General features: G+C 35.1%; 1 protein-coding gene across 1 annotated transcript in view; it reads left to right on the top strand.

The window, feature by feature from the left end:
• Mcm6 (minichromosome maintenance 6) overlaps positions 1-16,091 on the top strand; it is a 168,193-nt gene that overhangs the window by 33,810 nt on the left and 118,292 nt on the right. Inside the window, exons 5-6 of the mRNA XM_090405865.1 lie at positions 7,061-7,200; positions 14,295-14,407. Of these exons, the coding sequence (XP_090261991.1) occupies positions 7,061-7,200; positions 14,295-14,407 (253 nt within the window). The remainder of the gene's footprint in view (positions 1-7,060; positions 7,201-14,294; positions 14,408-16,091) is intronic.

Raw genomic sequence — 16,091 nt, 5'->3', positions numbered from 1 at the left:
CTCATCAAATCACTTGGCTTCTGAAAAATACTTTAACATGCAGAGACAAACAAGTTGTTGTTCCTCTGTATCGAGCCTTGATAAGACCCAATCTGGACTACTGTGCCCAGTTATGGGCACCAGGGTTTCTTCGTGATGGGGAGGAAGTGGAGAGGATCCAGAGACGAGTGACCAAGATGATAGCAGGTCTGTGGAATGAACCTTATGAGAATAGGTTGAAGATTTGTGGGTTGCAGAGATTGGACGATAGGCGAAGGAGGGGTGATATGATTGAGACATTCAAATCACTGAAGGGTTTCTATAAGATTGATCCAGAAGATATTTTTGAAAATATGACTGGTGGTGGGAGGATTAGGGACCAATCATGGAAGCTGGGCAAGAGCGTGGTTGACAAGGGAGTTAAAGCTAGGTTTTTTACTTGGAGAGTGGTGAATGAGTGGAATAAGCTTCCAGAGACTGTTGTGGGTGCTACGACCGTGAATGAGTTCAAGGCAAGGTATGATAGATACTGTGTCAATGTCGAAGAGTTGTTCTTGACATGATGTTAGGGCCTCCCTCGATGAGTCTGTCGACTCCTTGGAGTTGCCCAGAACAATAATAATAATAATACACCGTAGAAGTTCAAGTTTGAATGACTTTTCATGGAATCAGCCTCAGCCCTAGAAACATGCCAAACCTCAAAAAATTTGGTTGCATGAGACTGCCCCAAATTTGGGAGACATACATCATGAGACCTTCAGCCCAACGGCCAAGAATAGCTGCATAGCCTGCTAGGGGGCACCATCAGGACTTTTAGGAGAAACGATAGCTTCCTGCTTTGTCCTCATTTCTTGTATGTAGTGCCTGCGTGCATGTGTCTTTATTGTAAGTTCCTTTGAAAATGGCAACGTGGCGTTGCCGAAATATTGGAAATATATATTAAAATTTTATTTAATTTATATTCTATTGTACGTTGTGAATTCCTTAAGTCAATTAATAATTAAGAAATAGGAAGTGATTGCTATTTAGTTTTGAGTAGGATAAAATTGAATTTCATATTGAAAAGAAGAATGTGTAAGAAAGTTTTAAAATGAATCAATGTTCAGCTGCTTTCATAGGTGAACTGTAGATTCAAATTCACAAACATCATTGAATTAAAAATGAAAGATTTTGAAAACAAGAGCCTTCCTTGAAGATTCAAATACTGAATAAACATTGATTTATCCAGCCAGAGATGCATGTGGTTGTCTGTAAGGATAGAAAAATCAGAACCCCCGTGGTGGACTCAGGAAGTTAAAGAGGCAGTGAAGGAAAAGAAGAATGCATATCGAAAGTTCCTAGCAAGTAAGTCAGCTTGTGCTCCTAGAGAATACAGAGAAAAATGTAAGAAAATGAAGCACTGTGTAAAACTAGCGAAACAAGTCATAGGAAAACTTTGGTAAGAACATAGAAAATAAATAATGGGAAAATAAGTACCAAAATATTCTGGAGGTTATTGAAAAAGCTTAGAAACGAAGGAAAATTATTGTAAAAAGAATCAGAAATGATAAAGGTGACATGAAAACTGAAGATAAAGATATTCTAGATGTCTGTAGTAATTACTTTGAAAGACTGCTAAATGAAATGAGCAGTGCCAGCATGTTAGTAGAAAACTCACAACATGGATGCAATCAATAACACATTATACTTGAAGTAGAAAAAGTAATCAAAAACTTCAAATGTTGAAAGGCAGCTGGAGTAGATGAAATTTGGCCAGAAATGCTCAAATATGGAGATATAAAAGTTTTACATTGGCTACACTGCATAATTCAGAAGGTCTAGTTAGGTGGTCGAATTCCAAATGATTGGAACTCTTATAGTGTCCATCTATAAAAAGGAAAATAAAACTGGATGTATTTCTTATTGAGTGTTCCTGGTGAGATTTATGCAAGTATACTTGAGAAATGGCTAAGAAAAATTGTGGTAGGGAAGCCTAGTGATGAACAAGCTGGATTCAGGCCAAATAGAGGTTGTCAGAATCATATTTTCACTTTAAGACAAATAGCTGAAAAATCTCGGGAATATAACAAGAATTTGTATTTAAGCTTTGTGGATCTAATAAAGGTATATAACGAGGTGGTAAGAGGAAAGCTCTTCAAAACACTACAGTTATATGGTGTAAATGGGACATTATCTCTAGCAATACATAGTCTCTATTTAAGTAAATCAGCAGTTAGAATTGAAGGAGGTACAGGAAGATGGTTTGAAGAAAAATCAAGTGTGTACATTATCTCCACTGTTATTCATTATCTATATGGATCACATTATGAAGGAAATGTGGCATTAAATCTGATATCAAAATTGGTGATGTTAATCTTAGCTCTTTACTTTATGCAGATGATGGTATACTTATGAATAAATCATACAAGTCTGAAAGATTCCCTGACTAAATAGAATAACTGTTGTAATAAATTTAGTATGAAAATCAGCAATAAAAAGACAAAGAAGTGAAAATAGGCAGAAAAACATTGAATATATCATATATACTGAATGGTGAACCTGTAGAACAAGTAAAACATTTCAGCTATTTAGGCACAATTTTTAGTGAAGATGGTAAATTAAATATGGAAATAGACAACAGAATTAGTAAAGCTGGTATGGTGGGAAGTCATCTGAGTAAACTGATATGGAATTAGAAAGAAAGAAATTAGGCAAAACATTAAATTATCTGTATACAAGACAGCATTGAAACCAATTTTAACTTGTGGGTCTGAGACATGAAATCAGAGACTGGAGACCTCTGATATGAGAGTTTTGAGAAAGATTAGTGGATGGCATCAATGGCAGTATCACATTAAAAATGAGGATATTAGGAAAGAACTTGCCATTGTTATCATTCAGGAATGTGTTAGTAGAGCTAATCTCAAGTGGTATGATCATTCAAGTAGAATGGAATGGGAGAGGAAAAATTAGCAAAACAAGTGTTCTTTGGCAGGAAAGACTCAGAAGAAGATCTAGCTGCCTTAAAAGACAGAAATATAAATCAGATAACATTAATTTGGAGGAAAATTGTTGTTTGGAAGTTAGCAATGGTGTAAGTTTTTCATGTAGTACTATTGTGATTATTCTGTACTCCCCCTGCAGGTATGTATCAGGAAGTTGATCATGAATATTGAAAATGAATTTAACATTTGAAATTCCAACACTAAAATAGTTCATTAGACAGATAATGTTTGAATTAGAATAGTCGAGAAGCATAGGAAGGATAAGCAAGCAGCAGAAGGAGAGAGAAAAGTAGGTAAGATATTAAGTAATGATAATCAGTTAAGTAAAGTAGAATATAAAGTGAAGAATGTTACAACTAATAGTGATTCACTTATAAAACATGCCACTGATGACTGTTACTTCTTTCTAGTTTTCTGGGAGCAAAAATTTTAAATATAATGTAATTGAAAAATACATGTAAGCCACTGCATTGAAAGCCTTTATGCAGATGTACGTAAATGTCACTTACACAACATATATGCAAATTACTTGGTCATGTGCGTCATCATGTGTTCTAGGCAACTGTTTAAGAATGTTGCTAGTCAGTAATTGCCCACGGTGTTGATCCCAATGGGAAAAACAAAAGATCTTTAGAAGTTCGATAAAGTGCTTAATCTTGATGCCTGTCTGGCTGCAGCCATGATTTAAAAATAAAATAAAATAAATCAGCAGAGCTGACTGGTTTTGCAAAAGGTGAGATATCCCAGATGTTTAATCCGTGGGAAAAAACCCACATTGCTTGTATAAGCGGTGTAACAATAATCCCAAGACAGTCTGTCAGGAATGAGATCGCCATTGTCTGAGGAGGCTTGTATGGACAAAAGGCATTTAATGAAGTGTTCCCGACCCATATCTCGCTAGACTGTGCACAGGGAATTGAAGTCTGACAAGTCATGGTACACCTTGTTAGAGGTTGGTGTCACAGTGTGGAGCATGTTCTGTTGGTACGGAATGGGTCCTTTGATGTTGTCCTCCAAGGAATATGTGAACATCGTTGCCAATTGAGTCCATCCTGCAATGCTGACTTTTAATCCAGCAGGTAATGATTGTTTCATGGATGACAATGCTATTGTGCAAGAATGGTTCAGTGGGCATGACAGAGAGATTTTCACCATCTGGGAGCAGAGTTGTCTTCTATCAATTCTGAGCTAGTTAAAGGACTGTCTGGTGAATGCCTGGTGTGTTGTAGACATAGATGCAATTCAACACCTTGTGAAATCTGTGCCAAACTACATATGTGCTGTAATTTGGGCTGAAGGAGGTCCAACATGGTATTAAATAAAAGTTTCTAATTCAATGGCTGTATGTGTATAAAAGAAAAGTAAAAGAGATGGTAATTCTTAGGTTTAAATTGGAATTAAATGCAGCATGAGAGAGGATATGAAAGGTTTGCTGGAAGAAGCAAGCATAAAAAAGTGAGTGTAAAAATTGTTACCCAGATCTGACAGTATTTAATTGAGAGAAATGGTTGTGATAGCAAATAATTCAATGTGCAGGTTGTGTAGAAGGAATGGTTGCAGGTTTTTGGTTGTGTGAGAGAGAGAGAGTTTTTGAGTGAAGAGTGGATGTATATAAGAGGGACAGCCTGCATTTGGTATCAGCAATTTGGAGAAATTATTTAATGGTATTGATGTGAGACCTAATATAGTCAGGGAAACAAGATCATGATGGGAGGAATGGTGAGAGAGAATAAGAGTTATTCTTTGTGAGAGTGAAGATGTGAATGTGTTAACGATGGAAATGGGCATAATCATGGAAGTGATTATGATGAAAGAGTGATTGTGTGCTTGCTTATTCTAACTTATTAAGTATGTGCAAAGATATCTGCATAAGTGAGGCATTAGATACAAATAGAAATCTGTAAGTTGTCTACCTGGGTCTTGTAGATAATGGAGGTGAGTATACAAAAAAGACTGGAGGTAACTTATGTCTGTATACACAAATGCCAGGATACTTTTGTTGTGCTGAATACCTTTTGGCTTCAGATTGTAGACATTATTGAGTCATGGCTATCAGAGGCAGATGTACTAACTGGTGTAAAGGGTACTATATTTTTAGGAAGGATAGAAAAGATGGGCAGAGAGAGAGGGGAATGAGTTGCTAATGATATCAGATGACGTGAAAGTAGTTAGTGTAGAAACCTGTGATTGCAAGATTAGTGACAATTTTCCATGTAGTAGTAAGTTGGAAGCTATCTGGGTGTGAGATGAAGTCTAACAAGATCAAGTATGTGGTGGAATGTTGTTGCAGATCTAGTGGATCAGTTGCTGTATCAGTGAAATGCATTGCCAAATCAACCTGATTGGTGCTAAATGAGTAATCATTTTGAGTGACTTAAAATTGATCGACCAATTGGTTTAAATAGGTTCTGTCCCATGGTATTAGTTGTTAGAGAAGGATATCAGCAGTGCATGGGAAACATTAAAAATACTTAAAAGATGTAATGTAGGAATGTGTCCCTGGAGTGCCAATAATAAATAGGATAGGAATAAGAGATTTGTAAGAAGGTGATGTGAAGGAATACCATATGCATAAAAGTGACATAAGTTATGAAAATTATAAGGCATGGTACAGAAGAGTTACAAGTATATGGAAAGCTAAGTTTGAGTATGAAAAGAAACACTGGCTCTTCAAGCTAAAGCCAACCCAAAATAATTCTGTCATTATCCTGCAAATAAAAGAGAGAATAAATGTGAAAGATTAACTCTACAGATGTATGCTGATGGCAGATGTAGAAGAGATTGTTCAGATAATATGTGCCAATTTTGATAATAGCCTCTACACTGGAACTTCTCATCCTAAGTGGATGAGAAGGAAGTTCCAGAGCTATTACATAAACTAATTATGAATTTGGCAATAGGAGCTGATCAGATGTAAGCACAGATGCTAAAAGAGTGTTCAACTGAAATGACTATGCCTTTAATCTAGCTATATAATTTGAATCTCAGCACAGCAAAGATTCACAGGAGTGTAAAGGATGTATAATAATTGCATTGCATGAGCAAAGACATATGTCTATCAGTACATTTGGATTGTGGGGAAGATTTTGGAAAAGTTGGTAAGCATTTGCATGACAAAGAATCTTTACTATGTAATGAACAGCATGGGTTTACTGTGGAAAGGTCACATTTGAGAAACTTGCTGAGACGTGGAAGGCTGTTGCATAAGTTGGGGGATATGGGACTGGATTATGAACCATTAGGTTGGATAAGAGAATGGCTGATTGGCAAGATATGAAAAAGGTGTATTGGGAGGGGGGAAGATAAGTTTGCAAGATTTAAATTGGCCAGTGGTGTACCCCAAGGATCAGTCTTTACATTAATGACATTGAGAAGGATTTGAAAAGATTGGTAAATATAAAGTTATGCACTTTGGTTTGATGAGATATTGGTGAGATTATGCTAGTAGCAAATTATCATTGCGTTTTAGTAGTTGAAGTTCAAGGGCCATATAGCAAAGATTACAAATAGAATTGCAATGCTGAAATGAACATTGACATCTAAGGATAAGCAAGTCATTTTTACTTATTTATGAGGCCTTGGTATGACCTCTCCTGGACTATTGCGTGCAGATCTGGTCTCCTTGTTTTCAAGGTCATGAAGATAGTAAAGTGGATATAAAGAAGAACAATAAAGATAATATTGGGCCTGTGGAATGTAGATTATGAGGACTGAATGAGGATTTTTGGACTTCAGATACTACCAAACAGGAGGAAGGGTGATATGAGACCTACAAACTTCTGAAAGGGTCATATGGAATACTAGCAGATGGAATTCTTTATTTTATGAGGATGGAGAGCAGATGAGAGGGCATTTTTGGAAATAAGAGTGAATGCAGTCAAGAAAGAACTTAAGATCTAGACTTTTCTCTTATAGAGTGGGGCATAATCAGAATGGCTTGCCTTTATTGGTGTTGAATGCAGATAGTGTGAATGAATGAATTAAAGAAAAGGTATAACAGCTTGTGTGGGTGATATGCAGCCTCTCTCAATTGAGTCTCTGACTCCCTAGACATCTCTAATAATAATAATATTTATAATTGAACATTATATTTGCAGCCCACAATATGCCGTAATCCAGTGTGCAACAATCGTTCTAGATTCATGTTAGATATTAACAAATCCAGATTTGTGGATTTTCAGAAAGTTCGTATACAAGAAACACAAGCTGAACTTCCTAGAGGATGCATTCCTAGAAGGTATGAAATGATATATATTTATTTATTTTGTTAGTTAAACGATAAAGCTAGGGATCTTGCCTTATCATTTATAAGGCAAGATCCCCCCCCCCTCCACACACACACCTAGTCTAGCCATAAATGCTGTTACAACTCGGACAGCGCATAAACCTTTAATCTATCAGTAAATCATTTATAGCTTTCAGCTCATACAAAACCACATGTATAACGTGCATATATCAGCACTCAATGCTCGAAATGTCTCCTTTTTGCCTTTATACATACCCGAATTGCATGAGGGCAGCACGCACAACATTCAGATGGTGTTTTCAACCACTGTTGTGTAGTCCTTGCCTTGTGTGCAGGGGCTGAGTCCTGTTGGAAGGGTCACTGCCTCATACCACAGGTTCCAGCACAGTCTTGATACATTTTGGCAGAGGTTTTGACCCCTTTCTTACAGAAATGCAACTTGGATACCTTCTGATACGTCACCCCCACCACCAACCATCACTGATGCAGGGTGATGACCTCTCTGAATCCTGGATGCTATGGCACGTGCTGTGCGACCATCCGGGGTGCATACCCAATTGTTTTGGCAGTTAAACTACTCTTCTGTGGCTAACATCTTCTCATCTGTGTCTGTTGTTTGTGTACTGCCGGAGAAGTGCCTTTTATATCCCTTTGCTGCATAAGTTGTGGTGTTAGAATGAAGATAGGCTCTCATCCCCCAGTTCATCAGTTAGTACATGTGACATCAATCTCTGCGAAATGTTCATCTCTCACAACATTGCTTCCTGCATTCTTACAGTGTTACGGAGTGGCTTGCCTTCTCAGCCCTCATAAGCTGTTGCATCCTAATGCAGCATTGTCGACCTGTTCTTTGGTAGTCATCTGACTACCAAAGAACAGGTGGTTAATAGTCCGATACGCAAACATCCTACTGATCCCAAGTGTTTTTAGTGTGTCGAAAAATAACAGGTGGCTGCATTCCAACCTTGTGAAATGCTATTGCAGCGGTTCTCATAATTTTCCCATTGCATGCTAACCTGTACAGCTAGACAACTGTCTCTCTACTGATAAACACATCAATGCTACGCAACATTGATGTGTTTATCACATCAATGGTTGCACATAGCAACCATTGATGGAACCGGGCTTGTGCAATTCTGTGGGCAGCATTTGGGTGTGTGCAGAAGTTGTAACAGTATTATGGTAAGACTGTGTATATAGCATATGAAACCATCTTTTTTTTTTCCCTCCCAAAAATGTGTCCCATTGCTATCTAATACTATTTTCAAGACAGCTTTCTGAAATTTGTTTCATATAATTTTTTTTTAAAGTTCTGGTAATGAAATTATGAAGTTAATTTAGTTAAAAAATATTTCCAAGGTAATATATCCTTGCACACTGTGTAATTTTTGGAGATTATCTGCACAAAGAAAATATAAATTAATATAATATAATATAAATAATATAAATTAATATAATTAATAAATAATAAAGTCAATGTTTCATTGTCTTTATTGATGACATCATCATCAAGAATTAACAAGAACCTACAAATTAGTAAGCTATTGCCCTCACTGGTATGGGTACGAACAATCCTAAACTTATAATTAAAATGAAATATATATTGATCTTTAATTGACCATGATTTATAAACATCTAATGCCAACAAGTTTTACCAAGGGGGGGCTGTTCGCTATTGTATAAATTAAAAAATTAAAACAGAACAAGTAACATTACACGCATGGAGCATGTAGTGTTAGTCACTGTTATGAGATCAAGCTCTCACAACAGTGGGGATGACCAAAATAAAGATATGTATGCAAAAAAAAAGTCATTGATTATGTTATTGTTGATATTGTATCTTCAGATTGTTCAGAATATACAAGAGTATATTATTGATTGAAAACAATGGTAATCACTTTTGAGTTGGATGATGATGAAAATCACTGAAAGTAGATTTAAATGTACAAATATTGTTGATGAAAAAAAAGTAAAACAAAAACATGCACCAACTTTTAGAGACTTCATGGCAAAATCTGGAGAGCACATTGACTCAGTCAGAGAAGTATGCTATAAAATTTCCTGCAAGAAAAAAAAAAAAAAAAAAAAACTTCACTTTCAATATGATTCCTTCTTCTATAAGAACAGTCCAGCAGAAGAAGTCATATTGAAAGTTTCTCACAACTAAATCAGCATATCATCAGAGTAATACAGAAGACAAAATCCAAGAAAGCTAAGTTATGTGTAAAGTAGCTGAACAAATCTCATGGAAGACTGGGAATAATACAGGGAATAAATATCATAAAAGAGTTAGTTTTCTGGAGACTTCTACGAAGCTTAAAAATGGAAGAAAGAGTGCTGTAAAAGGAATTGGAAATAATAAAGTTGATATCATAACTAAAGATGAGGATATTCTGAATGTCTGCAATTACTTTGAAAAATTATTAAATTATGGAATGCATGATGGAACAATGTAGAAAATATCCAAGAGCACTACATTCAGAGTACATTAATACCTGAGGTAGAAAAATCTTTCAGAATTTACCTAGATATAAAAGTTTTACATGCTGCATAATTCAGAAGTTTGCATCACAGTTGATTGGAGCAGAGCACTCTTCTTACTAATTGATAAAATAGGGTGTAAAACACTGAGAATTATAGATCTATCTTTACTAAGTTCTAGGAAAGAATTATGCAAGCATGCTTAACAAAAAGACAATTGTCGAAGGGGAAAAATTGGTATAGAACAAACTTCTGTTTTGCAACTGCATAGTATGCATGCCTTATGTGGGCAAATTCATGTCACACTACACCTCCAAACTTGATGCAACAATATTAAACCTGTATTATAGACATAGGCTGCTTAAAACAAAATTGACTTGCTCTCTGGCATAACCTCACTAGCTATCAGAAGAACTGTTCTACAATGAAAGAGTGTTCATAACAGCTGACTGCAGATATCCAGCAGCAGTGGACAGAATCCAGCCAGACAGTATCTCATCTAATACTGTAGTTTCTTTCTACTACAGAACTTCTTAATAAGCTATAGAAAGTATTTTACCTTGGGTATAATAAATGTTAAAGATACCAAGCAATTTTAAACCTGGTTTTACTCCATTTCCCAAGTAAGCAAACAGACAAACAAGTCAAGTTTCGACCTTTATTGAGATCTCATCAGTGGGAGCCAGGCTGGAAATACCAAGATTTTAGTAATACAGAGCTTATAAATATTTTACCAGAACAAGTTACCATAAGGTGTTTTAACCTTATTAAATAAAAATCTCAGGAGGAGATATAAATGTAGAAAGTATTTTACCTTGGGTATAATAAATGTTAAAGATACCAAGCAATTTTAAACCTGGTTTTACTCCATTTCCCAAGTAAGCAAACAGACAAACAAGTCAAGTTTGCGCCTGCAAGTGTTGCAAGTCTAGCTGACCCTGCACGTAGTGCAAGACCAAGGCAACTCATGGTAAAAGTAGAATAAACTGATCACTAATCTTAATATTTACCCTTAATGCCAAAACATATCTCCTAGAAGAGATGTATGATGTTTTGTATTAAAAGCAAGAGGGCCACTACCCAGACCGGTTTTGACCTTTATTGAGGTGTATTTAAGTAAAGACCTCTCTAAAAATTAGGACGATCCCTAGACCACTCAATAGTGGCCAAAAGACCGCCCAACTCAGCGTTGTTCCACTCAGTGACAGACTCACTCCGTCACTGAGAAGAACTTCTCAGCATTGGCTCTACCCAGTGGCAGGCTCACCCCACCACCAGCCAGAGCCATAATCTCAGCGGTGGCCCTGCTCAGAGACAGGCAAAAACCTATCCCCAAGCAGAGCCTCTCAAGGCCAGCCCCCATCAGTGGGAGCCAGGCTAGAAATACCAAGATTTTAGTAATACAGAGCTTATAAGTATTTTACCAGAACAAGTTACCATAAGGTGTTTTAACCTTATTAAATAAAAATCTCAGGAGGAGATATAAATGTAGAAAGTATTTTACCTTGGGTATAATAAATGTTAAAGATACCAAGCAATTTTAAACCTGGTTTTACTCCATTTCCCAAGTAAGCAAACAAACAAGTCAAGTTTGCACCTGCAAGTGTTGCAAGTCTAGCTGATCTTACAGGTAGTGCAAGACCAAGGCAGCTCATGGTAAAAGTAGAATAAACTGATCACTAATCTTAATATTTACCCTTAATGCCAAAACACATCTCCTAGAGGAGATGTATGATGTTTTGTATTATATACAAAATTATATTTTATTATATACTTTATTATATACAATGAAGGTCGAAACCGGTCTGGGTAGTGGCCCCCTTACCTTTAATAGAAAACATCATACATCTCCTCTAGGAGATGTGTTTTGGCATTAAGGGTAAATATTAAGATTAGTGATCAGAGTTTATTCTACTTTTACCATGAGTTGCCTTGATCTTATACTACCTGTAGGATCAGCTAGACTTGCAACACTTGCAGGCGCAAACTTGACTTGTTTGTCTGTTTGCTTACTTGGGAAATGGAGTAAAACCAGGTTTAAAATTGTTTGGTATCATTAACATTCTTAATAAGCTGGAACCACCAAACTTGAAAAATCACATTATGGCAATAACACCTGGAATGAGCCACAACTGCTACTATCACAGAAAATACTATGGATCATACTATCAATTCACTGAGATAGGAAAATTGAACTAAAACCTAAAACAATGCAGTTATATGTGAAATTCTCATAGTATCTCTCTGTGAAAATGGGAAATAAAACTGAATACAAGAATAGAGGAATTTTTCTACTGAGCATTACAGGTAATATATGTGCAAGTATGCCTGATAAGAGGCTAAGAAAAATTGTGCGAGAGAAATTTTTGGAAGAACTAGTGGTGTGGGTTGTCAGGATCAGATTGTTACTTTAAGACAGATAATTGAGAAATCATGGGAATATAACGAGGATTGTTATATTATTTGTTTGATTTGTAGATCTGGAAGACATATGATGAGGTGACAAGAGAAATGCTACAATATATCCCTGAATATGTTTAAACTCTTCTTCTAGCAGTACTTTGTGAAATTATTTTTATCCCTAGATGTCCATCAAAAAGGAGATATCTACTTCACTGACTTGATGTGAGCTTATTGGAAGATATCAATCAATAAGGTGATACATCTTATATCAGCTCTAAGTATAATGAACATGATACTCAGAGCTGATTAGATAGTCCTTGTCTTATGATTATCTAATAGACAATTTCACTAAGCATTTCTGCTTAGTGAAATTGTCTATTATTTTAACGCCTCTGTCAGAGGTGTTAAAATGCCTATAAGGAAAAGGAGAGAAAATTATACACCTGTGTACATTAGTGTTCTGTCTAGGGCTAAAATATTGATGATATTTAATTTTTCTAAAAATTATTTGCAAACTTTAAATATTTTATTCTAAATCATTAAAATTTTCAAAAAAATATTCACCACAGAAGATAATTTTCTTCATGCTTTTCATATAGATAAAAAAATCTGGCCAATTCTGCATCTCGGATTTTTATTTTATTTTATTTTTTAGGTTGTGGATCAACCATGATTCAGTTGCTCAATTTCTGCAATTGAGCTTAGCTTTCTATATTCTTAAGGATCTTAGCCAGTGAATCAAAGCTCTTTTGGCCTTTTTTTGAGTGATGAATGCAGTAAATACCACTACATTCTCTTTGAATGTAGTGGTATTTGCTACGTGCTATTAACAATTGGCTGTAGTTGTACTATTTCAGACAACCTCATTATAAATAATTTTAGATTTTGTGGTTAACGTTTAAATTTCTACAGTAAAATATTTTAACATTAACCAGCAAAAGGCTACTTGCTGTACAAAAATTATTGATATTTAGAAGAAATCTAATGTTTGACTTCTTTTTCTACTGATCAAAAGATCGCTTTTATTTGAGGAAACAGAATTTTCAACATGCACCAACATATTTGATAGCGGATTAAGAGTCCTACTTTCAGTATGAGGAACTTTCATTATGTACAACTGTAATTGAAAGATGTGGTCCCTCAGAGGATTTCTGTAGATTGCCTTTTGTTATAGTATATTTGAGCTCTTCACTAACTAGATGCCCATTTCAGGAGGGATCCAGGTAAACCTGGAATGACCATCTACTTAGTGATGCCTTGAATTATTCTATAAGGGAAAGCAACATATAGGCCCTTCTCAGAGATCATGTTTTTCAGTTATAGTTGTACCAAAGCTACTGTTGCATATATTGGTGCATATTAAGCATTTTATTTTCTCAGATAAGATAATCTATTCCTTGCTTTAGCTTATGGCAAATAAATTGAGCATTAGCTTTATTTTAAATATTCAATTTTTTTAAACTGCAACTGAAAAAAAGTAGAGTTGTCTACCCCCCCCCCCCCACACACACACCAAGGTAAGAGGAATGGTCATTTTTCCTTGTGCAGATTAAGCATATGTAGTAAAAAAGCAAATGAAATTCCAGATAAATTGGTTTGTTGGCAGTAAAGCCAAGCCATGAATTACTTAAGAGAGAGAGACTCCATTGTATTTTTAATTACTAGGTGGAGGATTTTTTTTTTTAGCTAGATGATGTAAGAGATGCGTATGTTTAAATATTTTGATTAAGTGTAATAAAATACTAAGAAGTTAAATCTTAGTTCATATGTTAGTCAAGAGAAAACAAATGATTTGTTTCAAATGACTTCGCTTTACTGCCAACAAACTATTTTATCTGGAATTTCATTTGCTTTTTCACTACATATTATAGATCATTCCTCCTACTTTGGTGTGTGTGTGGGGGGGGCTAGAAGTAGACAACCCTACTTTTTTTTCAGTTGCAATTTATTTAAAAAAAAATTCAAATTTAAAATAAAGTTGACTCAATTTATTTGCCATAAACTAAAGATGAAAATATTCCCTTGTGTAAATTAAGCATTTTCTTATCTTTTTGCACAACTGCAATTCAAGCTTTTCACTTTTAAGTACATTTAAATTTTCTGTTTTGTTTGAAACTTTGAAATTTTCCAAGTCTTAAAATTTTACCTATAGAGAAGTACTGTTAACTAAATTTCTTCTTTAATTTTGCATGTAATCTTAGTGTTGAAGTCATATTAAGAGCTGAAGCAGTTGAAACAGCTCAACCAGGTGACCGTTGTGATTTTACTGGCACCCTGATTGTTGTTCCAGATGTCAGCCAACTATCCTCACCAGGTAAGTCCTCCATACCTTTCATATGTTAAGTGATAGATGACTTCCATCTTTCATCAGGTATCTCAGAGTTGTGTAGTGCATAATTTATGATTAATCTAATCCTTTGCTTATCCATATTAGTGGACTAAAAGCTTATAGTTTATTGCGTTGACTTTTATTTAAAAAAAAAAAATCAACCTAATTTATGCTCTGATAGAACAGCTAGTCCTCTCTTACACAATCTGCTGTCTGTTATTTGCTCATATTCCCCAACCAGTTAAATTTTTATTCCTATTTTAAAAAAGACAAAGTTTCCAAATGAAAAGAAGCATGCCATCTGTTTATGGGACTAGCTGACTTATTTGTAGTTGAGAAGTCATTCTTCTGACTTTACTGCACGTGTTTTATATGTGTGTATAGATATATGTATATATTTAGTTTGTTTGAGACAGATGTAATGTTATGTGCTTCAATGACATCACATCTGGTTTAGTATATAGTGTAAACTATTGATATGAGCATGCGAAAAAAAGAAGTAAATATGTAAACATTTATTAATACAAAATAGTAAGTAAGCAATGCAAATCTGTATAAACAAATATATTACATCTTCTGAAATGTAATTTACTTCTTTATCCATTAATTAGGCAATATTTTAAATTCTCGCATGATTAATGTTTTATCTTGTTAGTTTTTACAAATTGTTGACTAGAACGAAAAATATAAATGAATTGTCATTGTGTGTAAAATACTAAATTTTTTGTATGTAAAAACTTTATAAAAAATATCTTGTATATATTAGCTTTGTTATAAAAGCTTTGTGTTAATCAAATTGATGTTGCATGAGTGCGATGTCAGCATATCCCGATGTTAATGTGACTCCGAGATGGGAATCTTGTGAGATGTGCATGTGCACTACGTGAAGTCTGGAGCTATAAAAGCACTTGCATCAGGAAGGAGAGCATCTTGGGGCTTTCGTTCCCTTTTCCCTGGGTCCACCTCCATGTGAAGTCTACTGTCAGTCACCAGAGCATCTCGGAGGAGATCAGCGAAGAAAGCAATTGTCGAATAGCCAAGGTTGCTATGAATGGAATTCTGAAGATAAAGAATATCAACAACAAGGATGGTGGGAAAGAACAGGCATACAGAAAAGGAACATTGTCATGTAGATAAAATAATCGAATAAGGACCTCCTGAAAGAATGAAGGATATGTAAATACTTCTGGACAATTCACGAACTGTGTCCTTGTTCCATATTCATTTGTGCTAATGTAAATATTAATTATGTATTTGAATAAGTATCTATTATAAGAGTAAGCGAACTGCTGTATGTAGTGAACGTAAGTTAATTTAGAAATAAGCTCACTCTTGATAGGTTTGATAGTTTAATAAGTAAGAATGACTAGTATGTTGTATTAAATTACATATAGGTTAAGAGATAGAAATATTAGGATTGTAGAACTATGTTATAGATATATTCAAGTGGAATAGTCTATAACTGGTAATTTCTTTATCCATGCTCATATGTAGATTGAACATCCTAAATAGATTTCTTAGCTTAATTAAATTAGTTTGTGAAACTACACGTTGAGGCCAACTTGTCAATGCACTAATCCCAAAAACTATGAACCTGCATGTATTTGACAAATGAGGGGTATTTATAGTATGCTAAGTAATAAATTTAAGCCACCACGATGTTTAAGGG

This window comes from Typopeltis vanoorti, chromosome 15 (assembly GCF_054136105.1).
Source record: "Typopeltis vanoorti isolate ZY-2024b chromosome 15, IOZ_Tvanoo_1.0, whole genome shotgun sequence".
Taxonomy (NCBI): Eukaryota; Metazoa; Arthropoda; class Arachnida; order Uropygi; family Thelyphonidae; genus Typopeltis; species Typopeltis vanoorti.
The sequence above is the reverse complement of the archived record's forward strand: the minus strand, read 5'-3'. Positions and strand labels throughout refer to the sequence as shown.